Source organism: Macaca mulatta, chromosome 1 (genome assembly GCF_049350105.2).
Source record: "Macaca mulatta isolate MMU2019108-1 chromosome 1, T2T-MMU8v2.0, whole genome shotgun sequence".
NCBI lineage: Eukaryota > Metazoa > Chordata > Mammalia > Primates > Cercopithecidae > Macaca > Macaca mulatta.
The window spans coordinates 86122171-86139631 of NC_133406.1; the positions used below are offsets into that span (position 1 = coordinate 86122171).

Sequence of the window (17461 nt, forward strand, 5' to 3'; positions counted from 1 at the left end):
GGAGGGTGCCTGATATTCGTGTTTCCTCTGTGGCCTGGAAGTCTGAGGTGTGGGCAGCGGGCCAGCCGACCACAGTTGCTTCCTGTCCCAGCTGCTCCGGGTCCTTGCAGCCAGAGGCGGCTGGTGCTACCCAGAGGGGCCAGGCCTCCTGACCATGATCTTCATCGGCCCCCTTCCTCCTGCAGGTCTGGAGAAGGAGAGGCCCCCCAGGAAGAAGCCAGGCCTTGCTTCCTTCCGGCCGTCAGGTCTGAAGAGCTGGGACCGAGGTGAGCAGGCCCAACACAGAGACCGGGCCCCATTGCCTCTCAGGGTCCCACCAGCATGGCCAGACAGGTGGGGAGCAGGCTTGCACTCACAGGGGTGCGGGAACCGATGAGGGGTCCTGGTGGGTGTGGTGAGCTGAGCAGTCTTGGAGGACTTCCTGGAGGAGGAGGTGGTGGTGCAGATGGGCCAGTCTGGGGAGTGGGGAGTCGTGGGTGGTGGGGCAGGGCTCCTCCTGGTGTCCCCACTGCGGGGTCCAGGCCATGCTCTGGGGCCTGGAGGTCACCCCTGAAGGCTGATCTCATCTTCCCTCCTCAGCGCCGACATTCCTAAGGGAGCTCTCAGATGAGACTGTGGTCCTGGGCCAGTCAGTGACACTGGCCTGCCAGGTGTCAGCCCAGCCAGCTGCCCAGGCCACCTGGAGCAAAGGTAAGAAGCTATTCCAGGGGCTGGGGGCTGGTGAAATCGGGTGAGTGGCCATCGCCAGCCCCACAGGATGCCTCGCTGTCCAGAGGGAAACTGAGGCCCAGGGAGAGGTGTGAGGCCTGGCTGTGGCATGAGGCTTGCTCTGTACTTTTGCAGATGGAGCCCCCCTGGAGAGCAGCAGCCGTGTCCTCATCTCCACCACCCTCAAGAACTTCCAGCTTCTGACCATCCTGGTGGTGGCAGCTGAGGACCTGGGTGTGTACACCTGCAGCGCGAGCAATGCGCTGGGGACAGTGACCACCACGGGTGTCCTCCGGAAGGCAGGTGCGTGGGCCACACTGGGGGTGGGCTAGGGAGGCTGGGCCAGGGGTGCTGGGAAGCCTCATCCTCCGTGGAATGCTTCCGGGCCCGTGCATTGGCCGCTGAGGCGGCCGCTCCCCGACCCTGAGCAGCCCACGTCCCTATGGGGCCAGGCACCGCACACGGCCAGGGCTGCAGGAGGCCCGAGAAGGTCAACAGAGTTCTGACCACACGGGCTGCCCTGGGCTGGCGGGAGGTCCTGAGCTGGTTCCAGCAGAAGGAACCAGCCCTGGGAAGGACGGCCGGATGCAGTTGCTGACATTACAGGGCTCGGAAGGAAGCCTGTTCATCCACGCTCCCTGCCAGGGAGAAAGCCCATCCCATTGGCCACTTGCCAGGAGAACTGAGTTTCTTGGGCACATGACCCATTGCATCATCTTCCCATGTTCCTTCCACGCCCATCCCTCCAGCCCATGCAGGAGTGGGCTGCTTCCAGTTCCATATCTCAATCAAAGTTGAGTTCCAAGCACAACACAGTTCCCTGGGCATGTTTCTGAGGTAGTCAGGATGGGGGCTACAGGCCTAGCTCTGGGACCCCTGGCCCAATGACCAGAGTGGGCCAGCCTGCCTGAACCTGTGTAGGGCAACCCAGTGAAGCCCAGCAGCCCCACCAGGGCCCCTCTGACCAGAGCCTGGGCCCCTGCACAGGGTTCTGGTCACACCGCGGTGAATGGGCCAGCCCAGGAGCGGGTTCTGGCAGGGCAGACACCTCCCCAGCCCCTCGCCAGGAGAGGCCCCTCCTACCATTCCTCACTGTGATTGGACCCTGAATGAACAGGACCAGGGAGGGTGGGCTCCAGAGCCCTGGTAGCTGCCAGGGTGAGGCAGGGGCCAGCCAGATATTGCCCCCTGGAGGCTGGGTGCCCACCCTGGAGTCACTGACCATTGGGCAGTGCCTTGCAGAGCGCCCCTCATCCTCGCCATGCCCGGATATTGGGGAGGTGTACGCGGATGGGGTGCTGCTGGTCTGGAAGCCCGTGGAATCCTATGGCCCTGTGACCTACATTGTGCAGTGCAGCCTAGAAGGTATGAGGTGGCCCCTGCGCCCAAGGCTCCGGCCACCCCTCATGGGGGCCATGTCGAGGGGCCCTTGGGGAGGTGCCTGGCCTGCTCTGTGCCCGTGGTTGGCCTCAGGGAAGGGTTTCTCCACCCCCACTGATGTGGTGTGCAGAGGCCTCAGTAGCCCCTCACGTGCTCCTGTGTGGCCAGGTGGCAGTTGGACCACACTGGCCTCCGACATCTTTGACTGCTGCTACCTGACCAGCAAGCTCTCCCGGGGCGGCACCTACACCTTCCGCACGGCATGTGTCAGCAAGGCAGGAATGGGCCCCTACAGCAGCCCCTCGGAGCAAGTCCTCCTGGGAGGGCCCAGCCACCTGGGTGAGCCACACCACACTCAGGGCTTGGAGGGTGGGAACAGCAGCTGGAAGACCCAGATTATGCTCCCTCCTGTGCAGGGTCTCCATAGCTGTCCACTTCCTTCTGGGGAGAGACCTGCTCCTGGGCTTGGCATTCGAGGCCTACACACTTTAGGGGCTACCTCACCCCCAAGGCCCCCCCTTCACTCACCTACACTTCCATACACTTGTTGGCGAGCCCACAAGTCCATTCTGCTTCATGCTGAATGTTGGTAGTGAGTGTTGATAGTGACTGCCCCTTGCTGCCTCTAGCTTTGGTGGAGGAATGCTGGGGTTGATTAGTAATGTCTGTCCTGGGCTCAAGACAGACAGAGAGGGCATGATTGCTATGGGTGGTCCATTCTCAAATGCCCCTGCAGCCCTCATACACACCCTCACTCAGGTTGGCTCTCACTGTTTGCTGTACCCCCTCCCTGTGCCCATACCCCCAGAACCTGAGGAACAAAAGGTGGGAGTGTGTAGGAGCTCAAAGCCCCAGTTGTCAGGGTACCTGGGAAAGGGTGATGGGAGAGGTGGGGAGAGCTGGGGCTGTGGGGATGCCCTCTTCACCCCCTCTTATGGCCTGCCCCTCCTCCCACAGCCTCTGAGGAGGAGAGCCAGGGGTGGCCAGCCCAACCCCTGCCCAGCACAAAGACCTTCGCATTCCAGACACAGATCCGGAGGTGCAGGGGCCTCGGGGGCTGCAGGCGGGTGGGGCCAGGGCCTGGACCCCCCCTTGCTGGCCACCCATGGCCCCACACTCACCTTCTCGCTAAGCTGGGCTCCTGCTGTTCTGAGTGTTGGGAATCGGGGAATGGGAGGGGATCACCCACCAGCCTGACCGCTGTCCCCTTGAGCAGGGGCCGCTTCAGTGTGGTGCGGCAGTGCTGGGAGAAGGCCAGCAGGCGGGCGCTGGCGGCCAAGATCATCCCCTACCGCCCCAAGGACAAGACGGCAGTGCTGCGTGAATACGAGGCCCTCAAGGGCCTGCGCCACCCGCACCTGGCCCAGTTGCATGCAGCCTACCTCAGCCCCCGGCACCTGGTGCTCATCTTGGAGCTGTGCTCTGGGCCCGAGCTGCTCCCCTGCCTGGCTGAGAGGTGAGGGTGGCCTGGGGTGGCATGGTTGAGCTGATGGACTGATGGACGCAGGCCTCTGGGGTGGGGCCGAGGACCAGGCCCCTCTGCACAGCCCGGTGGCCCCCACCCTGGAGCCTGGGCTGAGCAGCTTCTGCCCCCCAGGGCCTCCTACTCAGAATCGGAGGTGAAGGACTACCTGTGGCAGATGCTGAGCGCCACCCAATACCTGCACGCCCAGCACATCCTGCACCTGGACCTGAGGTCTGAGAACATGATTATCACCGAATACAACCTGCTCAAGGTCGTGGACCTGGGCAATGCACAGAGCCTCAGCCAGGAGAAGGTGCTGCCCTCAGAGAAGTTCAAGGACTACCTAGAGACCATGGGTACGTGTGTGGACAGTTGGGGGGAACTCACCTGGGGCGGGGGGCAGGAAGAAGCCCCCTCTCCTCCAGTGCTGTCCCCTCTCCCAGCTCCACTGCCACCCACTCAGCCGCACACCTGGCCCACACACCTGTGCCTCCACCTGTCCCACCTGTGCCCCTCCACCTGAGCCCAACCACATGTGCCCCTCCCAGCTCCAGAGCTCCTGGAGGGCCAGGGGGCTCTTCCGCAGACAGACATCTGGGCCATCGGTGTGACAGCCTTCATCATGTGAGTCCTCCAGCCTGTCTGGGGGTTACTAGGTGGGCTGGGTAGTCTCCTCCCTCCACCCGAGGGTGACCTCACGGCCCCTGCACCCCCATACCCGAGGGTGCCCTCACGGCCCCTGCATCCCCGTCCACCCGAGGGTGACCTCACGGCCCCTGCTCCAGCCACCCGTGGGTGACCTCCGTGCTCCTGCATCCCCTCCCCCTCCGCCCTGGTCTACCCCAGGAGGGTGACCTCAGGGCCTGTGCACCTGCCACCTGTGCAGGCTGAGCGCCGAGTACCCGGTGAGCAGCGAGGGTGCACGCGACCTGCAGAGAGGACTGCGCAAGGGGCTGATCCGGCTGAGCCGCTGCTACTCGGGGCTGTCCGGGGGCGCCGTGGCCTTCCTGCGCAGCACTCTGTGCGCCCAGCCCTGGTAAGGCGCGCCCCTCTCCTCCTTCTTCTCCCCGCCCTCTCCTCCTTCCGTCCCGCCCCGCCCCGCTACTCCCTTTCCCCTCCGCCCTCTCCCCTCCCCGTCCCTCTCCCCTTTTCCACTCCCCTTCCCCACACCCCTCCAGCCGCTGGGCCACGCGCTGTTTGTCGGTTCCAGGGGCCGGCCCTGCGCGTCCAGCTGCCTGCAGTGCCCGTGGCTGACAGAGCAGGGCCCGGCGTGTTCGCGGCCCGCGCCCGTGACCTTCCCTACCGCGCGACTGCGCGTCTTCGTGCGCGATCGCGAGAAGAGACGGGCGCTGCTGTACAAGAGGCACAACCTGGCCCAGGTGCGCTGAGGGTCGCTCGGGGCCGCACCTCTCGGTCTCCCCGCTGTGGCTCGCTGCAGACGCGCCAATAAAAACGCACAGCCGGGCGAGAAGTCTTCCGTCTCTTTGCATTATTTTCTTTTGGGAAGGGGAGGGAGTGAGGGCTCTGTCCCCGCCTTTCTGGCTGGGACGCCGATCAGGCTGCCCAGCTGTGTCTGGGCCTGCGAGGCCCTTAGAAGGCGTCCTTAGGGGTCGCTCCCTCACTCCCATGCTCCGCGCGTTCAGCCCCGCGGGGCGTCTCCATCCTCACACCCGTGCGCGTTTATTCCACCCGCCGTGCGCCTTCCTCTCTTCCATCACGCTGACCTCCAGCCCCGCAGCCCGCTTTCTCCGCCGTCGGGCCAGCGGCTTGTTTCCAGAACTTCTCTGCCCCAGGAAGAGTTCTTGGGCAAAGCGTGCAAGCGAGGGCGGGGAGCCGCGGGCCACGATCCGCTGGCGGAGAGAAGGCTTCAGAGTCGCTGGCGCGTGGCCTCGGTGAAAACCCAGTATTTGAGATTCCAGGGGCAATGACTGCGCTGGCCGAGCCCCGCCCTGCCCCTTGCCAGGAGTGCGGGAAGCCAGGGCCGTGGGGTGTGCGCATTGTCGCTCAAACGCTCCTGAACGCCCTTTCTCCTACTCTTCTTTGACGTGGGAAAGGGAACTTGAGATAGGTGCAGCCCAGGAGACCTGGGAGCTGGCAGGGAGGGCCTTCTCCTCTTGCAGATAAAACCTTTTGCAGAGGTCCCTCAGACACAAGGCCAGGCCACTTATACCTATGTCTGAGCACAGGTGGAGAGAAGGCTAACCGACCACTCTTGGCTAAAATGACTCATGGTGATTCCTGGCCAGCTTAGATTTATGGAGACATCCAGTGATGGAGTTGTCCTGGCTCTCTCTGACAGCATGCAACCCAGAGTGAGGCCCGGTTGTTTTAAACACTCCTTTTAATCACCAAAACATTCAGCTCTTCATTGCATCCTCTTCTCGAGCAGCCCCAGGGTTCCCAGGGTGGGGATATGTTCTCCACTGTCCCCAGCAATAAGGCCAACTTGTTGGACAACAGCTTCGTTTCTGGGGGGCTGGGGCTGCAGGGTGTAGACCGCAGTCTCTGCCCTCCTGATTCTTAGCTCATCTCAGGGGCCTAATGCTGATGGGTTCATTCTGCAGTGTCCAAATGCTGAACACCTCCCCTGAAATCTTACTAAGCCCAGGACACTTTGAATTAAAATCCAAGCATCAGCCAGGCAAGCCTGGGATTACAGGCTTACACCTATAATCCCAGCACTGTGGGAGGCTGAGGTAGGAGGATCACTTGAGCCCAGGAGTTCAAGACCAGCCTGGGCAACAACCCTTGTCTCTACAAAAAATAAAAAATTAGCTTGGCGTGGTGGTGCATGCTTGTGGTACCAGCTACTCGGGAGGTGAGCCCAGAGGTCAAGGCTGCAGTGAGCTGTGATTGTGCCACTGCACTCCAGCCTGGACCACAGAGCAAGACCCTGTCTCTAAAAAGAAAACAAATCCAAACATCTTCTAACTTGAACTGACTGCCCTCACTCCCTCTGCCCCCACACTGCCTCTGACTTTACCTTCCTCCTCCTTTACGACCTCCTGAGAGTCAGCGTGTCACCACTCAATGCATCACAAAGGGCACAGGCACCGTGCACTCACTTTCCCATGATGCTGATGTCAGGGTGGGGTGGGGGGGAAGGTAGTATCTTTTCCTCACCCATTGCAAGGCATATGGATGAACCTTGCATGTATGGCCCCAATCACAAAGACAGGTTAACAAGATAAAGCATGACACACATCTATTTAACAAAAAGTTTTATGTGACAAGTGAGCCTTCAGAAACAAAAACCCAAAAAAACAGGCAAATCTGTCTATTTTTTATGCTTGGGTTTGATGAAGAATGAACAGTCATGTAAAAATACGCTTAGAAAAAAAGCAGGTGTAACTTAATGGTAATAAACTGGGGGCAACTGGCCAAGGCCTGTTTATTCAGATTCTTCTTGGCCTCTGGAATGAGGATCCTATGACCTGCTTTTGGGGGAGGTAGGTCAGATAATTCTCTTATGGCTTCCTTCAAGGAAGAAAGGCAGGAGACGGCCAGAGAGAGACAATTTCCTTCAGCATGAGATACTCAGCATGTCAAGGTGCCATATTTTGGGGTATTACATTCTAAGCCCCATCACTGACATCTCACAAAACTGTAGTACAATATGATGACCATTAAGACTGGTACAGTCAGGACAGAGAACATTTCCATCTCGAGAAATCCCTTATGCTGCCCAAAAAGGCATAAAAATAACCACACCCACTTTCCTCCCACGGCAACACTCCTTAACCCTGGCACTCAACAATTTGTTCTGCACTAATATAACTTTGTCATTTTAGGAACATTCTATAAATGGAATAATCCTATATGTGGTATCTTTTGCCTGGCATCTCTGGAAATTCATGAAGGCTGCTGCATGTGTCAATAGTTCATTCCTTTTTATTGCTGCAGAATATTCCATATTATGGATACACCACTGTTTCTTTAACCACTTATCCATTGAAGGACATTTGGGTCATTCCCAGTGTTGGGAGATTACAAATAAAGCTGCTATAATCATTCATGTACAGGTTGCTGTGTGACTATAAGTCTTCATTATTCTGGGATAAATGCCCAAGAATGCAACGGCTGTGTTGTGTTGTCATTTCATTGGACAGTTTTGTATCCCCTTGTGGGTGAAATATCCATTCATGTCTTTTGCCCATTTTCTAACTGGATGGTTTGTTTACTTAATGTTGAGGATGAAGAGTTCCACGTATGTTCTGGAGACCAGCCATTTGCCATATATGTGGTTTTCAAATATGTTCTCCCACTTTTGGGCTTGTCTTTTCTTCCTCCTAACAGAGACTTTTCTTTTTTGAGGCAGCATCTCAGTCTGTTGCCCAGGCTGGAGTGCAGTGGCACAACCATGGCTCATTGCAGTCTTGAATTCCTGGGCTCAAGAAATCCTCCCACCTCAGCCTCCTGAGTAGCTGGAACTAAAGGTGTATGCCATCACACCTGGCTAATTTACTTTATTTATCTTTTTTTTAGAGATGGGGTCTCACTGTCTGTTGCCCAGGCTGGTCTCAAACTCCTGGGCTCAAGAGATTTTCTCGCCTCAGCCTCCCAAAGTGCTGGGATTACAGGCGTGAGCTACCTCACCTTAACAGAGTCTTTCACAGAGCAAAAGTTGTTAAATTAAAAAAGTTTTAAGCTGTGATAAAATACACATAATGTTTATCACTCAACCATTTTTAAGTGTACAGTTTTTTGTTGTTGTTGTTGTTGTTTTAGACAGAGTCTTGCTCTGTTGCCCAGGCTGGAGTGCAGTGGCACAATCTCAGCTCACTGCAACCTCCGCCTCCTGGGTTCAAGCAATTCTCCTGCCTCAGCCTCCCAAGTAGCTGGGACTACAGGCATGTGCCATCAAACCCGGCTAATTTTTTGTATTTTTAGTAGAGATGGGGTTTCATCATGTTGGCCAGGTTGTTCTCAAACTCCTGACCTCAGGTGATCCCCCTCAGCCTTCCAAAATGCTGGGATTACAGGCATAAGCCACCATGCCCAGCCAAGTGTACATTTCTGTATTGTTAATTATATTCACATGTGGTGCAACCATCACCATCATCCATCTCCAGAACTCTTCATCTTGCAAAACTGAAACTCTGTCCTCATTAAAACCCATTCTCCCTCCTCCCAGGCCCTGGTAGCCCCCATTCTACTTTCTGTCATTATGAACTTGATTTCCTTTGATACTGAGGAAAGAAAGAGACCCTCTCATATTGTTTTATACTCAGTACCTGTTTTAAGAAAAAACAAGGAAGCAAAACCAAAGACAGGGAGCCTGGCGCCAGACCCAAAACCAGGCCTGGGCCTGCCTGGCCTAAACCCAGTAGTTAAAAATCAACTCATAACTTAGAAACCAATGTTATTCATAGATTCCAGACATTGTATAGAAGAACATTGTGAAACTCCCTGTCCTGTTCTGTTTCACTCTGACCACCGGTGCATGCAGCCCCTGTCACGTACCGCCTGCTTGCTCAAATCAATCACGACCCTTTCATGTGAAATCTTTAGTGTTGTGAGCCCTTAAAAGGGACAGAAGTTGTGCACTCGGGGAGCTTGGATTTTAAGGCAGTAGCTTGCCGATACTCCCAGCTGAATAAAGTGTTTCCTTCTACAACTCAGTGTCTGAGAGGTTTTGTCTGCGGCTCGTCCTGCTACATTTCTTGGTTCCCTGACCGGGAAGCCAGGTAACTGACAGACGGCTGAGGCAGCCCCTTAGGCGGCTTAGGCCTGCCCTGTGGAGCATCTCTGTGGGGGACTCTGGTCAGCCCGAGTGACGTGATCCAAAGTGCGCTCCAGGGTAGGCAATTCCCCGGGTGGAACGCCTTGCCAGAGCAGTGCATAGCAGACCACCGCGGAGGATTAACACAGTGGCTGAACACCGGGAAGGAACTGGCATTTGGAGTCTGGAGATCTGAAACTTGGTAAGACTAGTCTTTGGAACTTGCCCACTCCATTTGAGTGGGAGCGTGGCCTGATCACCCATGGCGTGCCTTTATTGGCACTTTGGTGTTGGTTTTGGTTTTGACTTGGTTTGAATTGCTTGACAGGACTGGTCTTGGAAACTTGCCTCCTACATTTGAGTAGAAGCGTGGCCTGATCGCCCATGGTATGCCTGTACCGGCACTTTGGTTTTTGTTTTTGACTTGACTTAGATTGCTTGATACTTTGGTTTTGGTGTTGACCTGGCTTGGATTTCTGGATACTCTGATTTTGGTTTTGATTTTGGTTTGGTGTCAACTGCAGAAGTGTGTGTGTGCTCTTTTTACCTGTTTTTTGCTTGGTGGTGTGCGCGTTGTGTGAGTGTGGTGTTTTGTCTCAAAGAAGCATGGGTCAGGCACAAATAGGCCCACCCTACTAGGAACTATGTTGAAAAATTTCAAGAAAGGAAAAAAAAAAGGGGGGAGGCAGAATTTATATAAAAAGAATGTTATATGGTAAATTCTTGTCCTGAAATAAATTAACTGCTTATTTAAAAATTTAAAAAAAGTTTGTAATAAGTCAGAAAGTTAAGACATGTCAAAAAATTGAAAAAGTTGTGAAAGAAAAAAAGTTATAAAAAATTTTTATGCAAAAAATGTTATATAAACTCCTGATAAACATGAAAAATTGGTCTACAAGACATAAATATGTCTACAAGGTTCTATTAAAATTAAGTTTAACATTAATAACACAGTAATATAAAGGTAAAATTTAGCTTATCTGATATAAAACTCATACAAAAAGCAATATTAAATATAAAATGGTGTTTAGTTTTTTTGGTCTAAAAACTAATAAAAATAGGTGCTAAAGGAAACATTCATTTTACTAGAAGATCATAGAAGTTAAAGACTTAAACTTTGGCAATTAAGACAGGATACCAAGATGCAAATGCCTGATTGAAATGGATCAAATATTCCATCTGCACGTTAAACAAAAGCAATTGTTATGCTTGTGCACATGGCAGGCCAGAGGCCCTGACTGTCCCCCTTCCACTAAGGTGGTCCTCCAGTCGACCAGGCATGGGCTGCATGGTAGCTGTTTTCTAGGATTCTACAGCCTGGAATAGTAAGTCATGCCAAGCTCTTTCTGCTATATCCCAAAGTCGCTGCGGGGCAGCCCCTGAGGGGCATCCAGCTTCCATCTCCCAACACTAAGTTCACTTTGTATCTCTCATGGGAGGGAGGAGACTTAGCATTCCTTGGAGACCTGAAGGGATGCAGTGAGCTTAAGAATTTTCAAGAGCTTATCAATCAGTCAGCCCTTGTTCATCCCTGAGCGGATGTGTGGTGGTATTGTGGTGGACCTTTACTGGGCACTCTGCCAAATAACTAGAGTGGCACTTGTGCTTTAGTCCATTTGGCTATCCCTTTCACCCTGGCATTTCATCACCAGAGGAAGAAAATAATAATAACAAGACATTGTAAAGTGAGAGGAGCCCCTTATAGGTCTTTCAACACTCATATCTATTTAGATGCAATTGGAGCCCCGCAAGGAATACCAGATAAATTTAAAGCTTGAAATCAAATAGTTACGGTATTTAAGTCAATATTTTGGTAGATGACAGTCAATAAAAATGTAGATTAAATAAATTACATCTATTACAACCAATAGCAACGAGTTTTTCATGAGTTAAAAAGAAAAACTCATGTCGGCCCCAGCCCTGAGGCTACCTGACCTGACAAAACTCTTTACACTCTATGTGTCAAAAAAAAAAAAAAAAAGGCAGTTGGAGTTTTAACCCAGACTGTAGGGCCCTGGCCAAGGCCAGTGGCCTATCTCTCAAAACAACTAGACCGGGTTTCCAAAGGCTGGCCACCATGTCCAAGGGCCCTGGCAGCAATGGCCCTGTTAGCACAAGAAGCAGATAAGCTAACTCTTAGGCAAAACCTAAACATAAAGTCCCCCCGTGCTGTGGTGATTTTAATAAATACCAAAGGACACCATTAGCTAATAAATGCTAGACTAACTAGATACCAAAGCTTGCTCTGTGAAAATCCCCACATAACCATTGAAGTTTGCAACACCCTAAACCCCGCCACCTTGCTCCTGGTATCAGAGAGCCCAGTTAAACATAACTGTGTATAAGTATTGGACTCAGTTTTTTCTAGTGGGCCCAACCTCCAAGACCATCCTTAAACATCAGTAGACTGGGAGCTGTACATGGATGGGAGCAGCTTCGCTAACCCCTGCAAAGTGACTCTGAAAAAGACGATAAGCCCTGCTCCAGTCACACGCGGAAGCTGACTAGTCCATGCATGGCCGAAGCATGAGGAAACTCATCGTGGGACTCATTTTCCTTAAAATTTGGACTTGTAAAGTAAGGACTTCAACTGACCTTCCTCAGACTGAGGGCTGTTCCCAGTATATACATCAAATCACTAAGGTAGGACAAAAGATTGCTACAGTCCTATTATTTTATGGTTATTATAAGTGTACCAGGACTCTAAAAGAAACTTGTTTATATAATGACACCCAGTACAAAGTATGTAATCCAGGAAGTGACCAGCCCTATGTGTGCTATGGCCCCTCTGAACCTCCCATGATCACAGTTTTTAAAACAAAATTAAGGGCTGGTCCTTTTCTAAGTGACACAAATAAAGTAATAGCTAGAACAGAAGAAAGAGGGGTCCCCAAAAATGTAACCTTAAAATTTGATGCCTGTGCCGCTATTAATAGTAAGCAGCATGAGATGGGATGCGGTTCTCTAGATTGGGAAAAAAGTTACATAGCAGAAAATAAGTATATCTGTCAAGAATCATATTTAGGTGAGATGTGTCAATACTGGTCTTGTGTCATTTGTGCTACTTTAAAAAAATAAAAATAAAAAAGATCCTGTTTGGCTCCAAAAAGGAAAAGTCAGTCCCTCCTGCACCAGTGGGAGCTGCAACCCTTTAGAATTGGTAATCACAAACCCCTCAGACCCAAAATGGAATTTAAAAAAATACGTAACATTAGGCATTGATGGAAAAGGACTAGATCCTAGCGTAAGCATCCTAATAAAAGGAGAGGTTCAAAGACACTCTTCAGAACCAGTATTTCAGACTTTCTATGAGGAACTAAATGTGCCAGTACCTGAGATTCCAGGAAAATCTAAAAATTTGTTTTTGCAATTAGCTGAACATGTAGCCTGGTCTCTAAAAGTCACTTCATGTTATGTTTGTTGAGGAACCGTAACAGGAGATCAATGGCCATGGGTAGCCTGAGAATTAGTTCCTACAGACCCAGTCCCTGATGAATTCCCGGCCCAAAAGAACCACCCTGACAATTTTTGGGTTCTAAAAGTCTCAGTTATCAGACAGTATTGCATAGCTAGAGAAGGAAAAGGATTCACTCATTCTGTAGGGCGGCTTAGTTGTCTTGGGCAAAAGCTGTATAATAGCACCGCAAAAACAGTTACATGGTGGAGTTCCAATTATACAGAAAGAAATCCATTCAGTAAATTTCCAAGGTTGCAGACTGTCTGGGCCCACCCAGAATTCCACCAGGACTAGACTGCCCACACTGGGTTATACTGGATATGTAGACATAGAGCCTACGCTAAGCTGCCTGACCAGTGGACAGGTGGTTGTGTTATTGGCACTATTAAACCATCTTTCTTCTTACTGCCCATAATAACAGGTGAACTTCTGGGCTTCCCAGTCTATGCTTCCCGCGAAAAACAAAGCATAGCCATAAGTAATTAGAAAGATGGTGAATGGCCCCCTGAAAGAATCATACAATACTATGGACCCACCACTTGGGCACAAGATGGTTCATGGGGATATCAGACCCCCATCTACATGCTCAACCAAATCATATGGTTACAAGCTATTTTAGAAGTTATTACAAATAAAACCGGTCAAGCCTTGACTATTCTGGCCCAGCAAGAAACTCAGATAAGAAATGCTATCTATCAAAATAGATTGGCTCTCGACTACTTGCTAGCAGCTGAAAGAAAGGTCTATAAGAAATGTAACCTTACTAATTACTGTCTACACATAGATAATCAAAGGCAAGTAAAGACATAGTTAAAAATGTGACAAAACTGGCACATGTACCCATGCAAGTGTGGCACAGACTTAATCCGGGAGCCATGTTTGAAAATTAGTTTCCAGCACTGAGAAGATTTAAAACTCTTATAATAAAAGTTATAATAGTAATAAGAACCTGCTTACTGCTCCCTTGTTTGCTACCTGTACTTCTTCAAATGATAAAAAGCTTCATTGCTACCTTAGTTCACCAAATGCTTCAGCACAAGTGTACTATATATATAAATCACTATCAATCTATTGCACAGAAAGACATAAGTAGCAAAAATAAGAGTGAGAACTCCTACTAATAAAAAGTGAGAGTCTCAAAGGGGGGAAATGAGGAAAGAGAGAGACCCTCTCATATTGTTTTATATTGTTTTATACTCAGTACCTGTTTTAAGAAAAAACAAGGAAGTAAAATCAAAGACGGGCAGCCTGGCGCCAGGCCCAAAACCAGGCCTGGGCCTGCCTGGCCTAAATCCAGTAGTTAAAAATCAACTCATAACTTAGAAACCGATGTTATTCATAGATTCCAGATATTGTATAGAAGAACATTGTGAAACTCCCTGCCCTGTTCTGTTTCACTCTGACTACCGGTGGTGCATGCAGCCCCTGTCACGTACCCCCTGCTTGCTCAAATCAATCATGACCCTTTCATATGAAATCTTTAGCATTGTGAGCCCTTAAAAGGGACAGAAATTGTGCACTTGGGGAGCTTGGATTTTAAGGCAGTAGCTTGCCAACGCTTCCAGCTGAATAAAGCGTTTCCTTCTACAACTCGGTGTCTCAGAGGTTTTGTCTGCGGCTCGTCCTGCTACATTTCCTCACGTAAGTAGAGTGCTGTGGTATTTTCCTTCTGCGACTGGCTTATCTCACTTAGCATAATGTCTTCCAGGTTCATCCATGGTGGTTTTGCTTGACTGAGAGACTAGGCTGTGCAGTGCCAACATTCAGACCCATCAGGAGTTCCCGAATAGTTCTCAGGGCTGTTTTATTGTTCACAGGTCTCACTCATCTTGAGGGAGTCAGAAAATCACAGTGGATAGCGGGAAGGACAAAATGTGTCTGAACCAGAGCAAGAACCGTAGGAATGAGCATGAGTCACCATAGGAGTTGCTGGACTGTCCGCTCAGAGAGTTATGTGTGAAATAAACATGGTCTGAATCTGAAACCCCTCAAGGACCAGAACACTGGCCACATAGGATGGATTAGGACTGTGTCTCTTGTCCCAAGTAACTTTCCAGTAAGGACAAATACAACACAGCCCGGGCACCAACCGACCAAAATGATGGTAAATAGTAACAATTAACACTAACAACAGGGCTTAACACCATTTATAGCACCTGTTATGCTTTAGGCATTACTGCAGGGAAATTACTCATATTATCCTAATATATCAAAACTGTATAAAGGAAAAGCTCTCTTAAATGGCGTTTCTCCTCTGCTCTCACGCCACAGCAGCAATCAGCACAAAAGAAGATTCTGTGGCCAAACCTGTGAGGTTTCTCCCCACCACCAAGCAGCAGACATCAGCTGGGTGTCCTCAGTCCAATTCCAACACTATCTACCTGGAGATAGTGTCAGACCCCACAGGATTGGGGCTCACTTCCCAAGACTGCCCCCCACACAGACACCAGTCAAAAGTCCAGGCCTTTGGAACATCTGACCAACTGGCTTCAAGTTGGGGTTCCCACAAGCCCCTGTTTGTGTTCCATTAATATGCTAGAGTGGCTCACAGAACTCAGTGAAACACTTACTTATGTTTACTGCTTTATTAAGAAGGATGTTACAAAGGATACAGATGCATAGGACAAAGTATGAAGGAAGAAGCACGGAACCACTCTGCCCTCTTTGGGCATACTGTTTCCCAGGAATCTCCACATGTTCAGCTATCTGGAAGCTCTCTGAACCCAGTCCTTTTGGGTTATGGAGGCTTCATTACATAGGCATGATTGATTAAACCATTGGCCACTGGTGAGCAACTTGACCTTCAGCCCCTATCCCCTCCCTGGAGATTGGGTGTGGGGCTGAAAGTCCCAACTCTCTACTCCTGCCTTTATCTTTCCAAGGACCAGCCCCACCCTGGAACCTATCAGACAAAAGGCATTCTAAAGAAGACACTCTGGCAATCCCAAGGATTTTATGAGTTATGAGCCAGTAACTGTGGGTGAAAAAAACATATATATATATACACACACACACACACATATATATAATCACAATAACTTAGTATCTAGGAAATAGAAAGCTATGGCAATAAAAGGCAAAATTGATAACTGGTGCATTGGTAATCATAGTAGAAGATTTTAATAGTTTAGAAATCAATAGGTCATATATATACAAATAAATCAATTTCTGTAACTATTGATGGCATCACTGGAAACACTTATGTGATAGACAGGAAGACAGTACTTTGAAACCAGCAAATGAAGGATTCATATTACTTTCAGATATCCAGAGGCCATCCACATAAATGACCAGGTATTGGGTCAAAATCCTCTCAAAGTGGAGATCATACAGCCCACATTTCCTGGCCACTGTGAAATGACATTAGTCACTGTCAATCAAAGAATAAACAGCAAGTTATAGCTAGCCACTTGGCCATTTTAGAAAACATCCTAAATAATTTCTCCATTAAATGGGAAAACCAAACTAATAATTAATTTTAAAGAGGTATCCTAAGGAGGAAGGAAGGAGGCTGGCAGCAAAGGACATTCCTTTATTTCCCCAGCTCTAGGAATTCTTAGTTTAATGTTGGGAAAATTCTTTATTCTGGTCATAACAGGTTTCCTTTGGTAACATGAAAATGAGATTACTGCAGAACCTAGAACATTAAATGAAAAATTCAAGTTTTTAAAATACCATGCAAATTTTTACTACCATATGGTACAGAAACAAAAGGCATTCAGAATGCAAATAATTGGCTTATATCCTGAGACCCTGCATTCTGTATCCAAAGGTTGATGTGTCTTCAACACAGATGTCCACATGCTCACCTGCAGATAAGGATACTGGTGCCTTGGGCAACTGGGCTAAGAGATAAGATAGGTATATAGATATGCACAGATATAAATATATGATAGAGATACAAAGATATAAAGATGGAGGCAGATAAATATAGAAATGATAGATGGATATGATAGAGATCTAGAAGATAGAGAAGATAAATAGATGATATAGGTAGAGATAGAGACAAAGATATATTGAAAAATAGATAATAGAGCTATAGAAGATAGATATCTACAGCTATAGATAAATGGATTGATCGAGATAGAAGATAGACACAGATAGGTAGATAGATATGCTAGTTAGAGATATGGATGGATGGATATAAATACTACAGATAGAAGATAGAGACAGTTATATGATAGGCAGATGTAATAGAATAGATAGACATGACAGATATACAGAGATATAGAAGATAGAGATGTAGAGATATACAAAGATAGATAGTTAGATGCATACATTTAAGGCAATTGCATAATTTAGAATATGTTCTCTGCCCATAACAGAATTAAATTGAAAACCAGTAACCAGTTAAATATATCTGAAAAATCTCCAAGTATTTGACATAAATACACTTCCAAGTAATCCATGAGTCAGAGCAGAAATGACAAAGGAGACCGAATGAGAATGGAAACAAAATATGTCAAAATTTGTGGGATATAAAAATGAATCAAACAGGAATTCGGCTGAAGAATACAATAAGTGGACTGAAAAGGTCACTAGAGGAATTCAAGAGTAGACTTGACCAAACAGAAAAATCAGCAAACTCAAAAATGGTTTAAAATTATCCAGTTAGAGGACCAAAATAATAATAATAAAAAGGAATAAAGAAAACCTAAGGGAATCCTAGAACAGAGAGAGAAAGGGGCAGAATGCTTATTAAAGAAATAATGCCCTACAAAACAAAAAA

At 49.2% G+C, this 17461-nt stretch overlaps 1 protein-coding gene across 37 annotated transcripts in view; it reads left to right on the plus strand.

Moving 5' to 3' along the window:
- OBSCN (obscurin, cytoskeletal calmodulin and titin-interacting RhoGEF) overlaps positions 1-5024 on the plus strand; it is a 165835-nt gene extending 160811 nt beyond the window's left edge. For all 37 annotated transcript variants that reach the window (XM_077938815.1, XM_077938831.1, XM_077938823.1 and 34 more), the window contains 11 exons: positions 186-266; positions 580-690; positions 844-1011; positions 1951-2073; positions 2257-2427; positions 3046-3127; positions 3305-3544; positions 3686-3909; positions 4102-4177; positions 4440-4589; positions 4764-5024. In XM_077938815.1, the coding sequence (XP_077794941.1) occupies positions 186-266; positions 580-690; positions 844-1011; positions 1951-2073; positions 2257-2427; positions 3046-3127; positions 3305-3544; positions 3686-3909; positions 4102-4177; positions 4440-4589; positions 4764-4941 (1604 nt within the window). In that variant the 3' untranslated portion in view covers positions 4942-5024. The remainder of the gene's footprint in view (positions 1-185; positions 267-579; positions 691-843; positions 1012-1950; positions 2074-2256; positions 2428-3045; positions 3128-3304; positions 3545-3685; positions 3910-4101; positions 4178-4439; positions 4590-4763) is intronic.
- The last annotated feature ends 12437 nt before the right edge of the window (positions 5025-17461 follow it).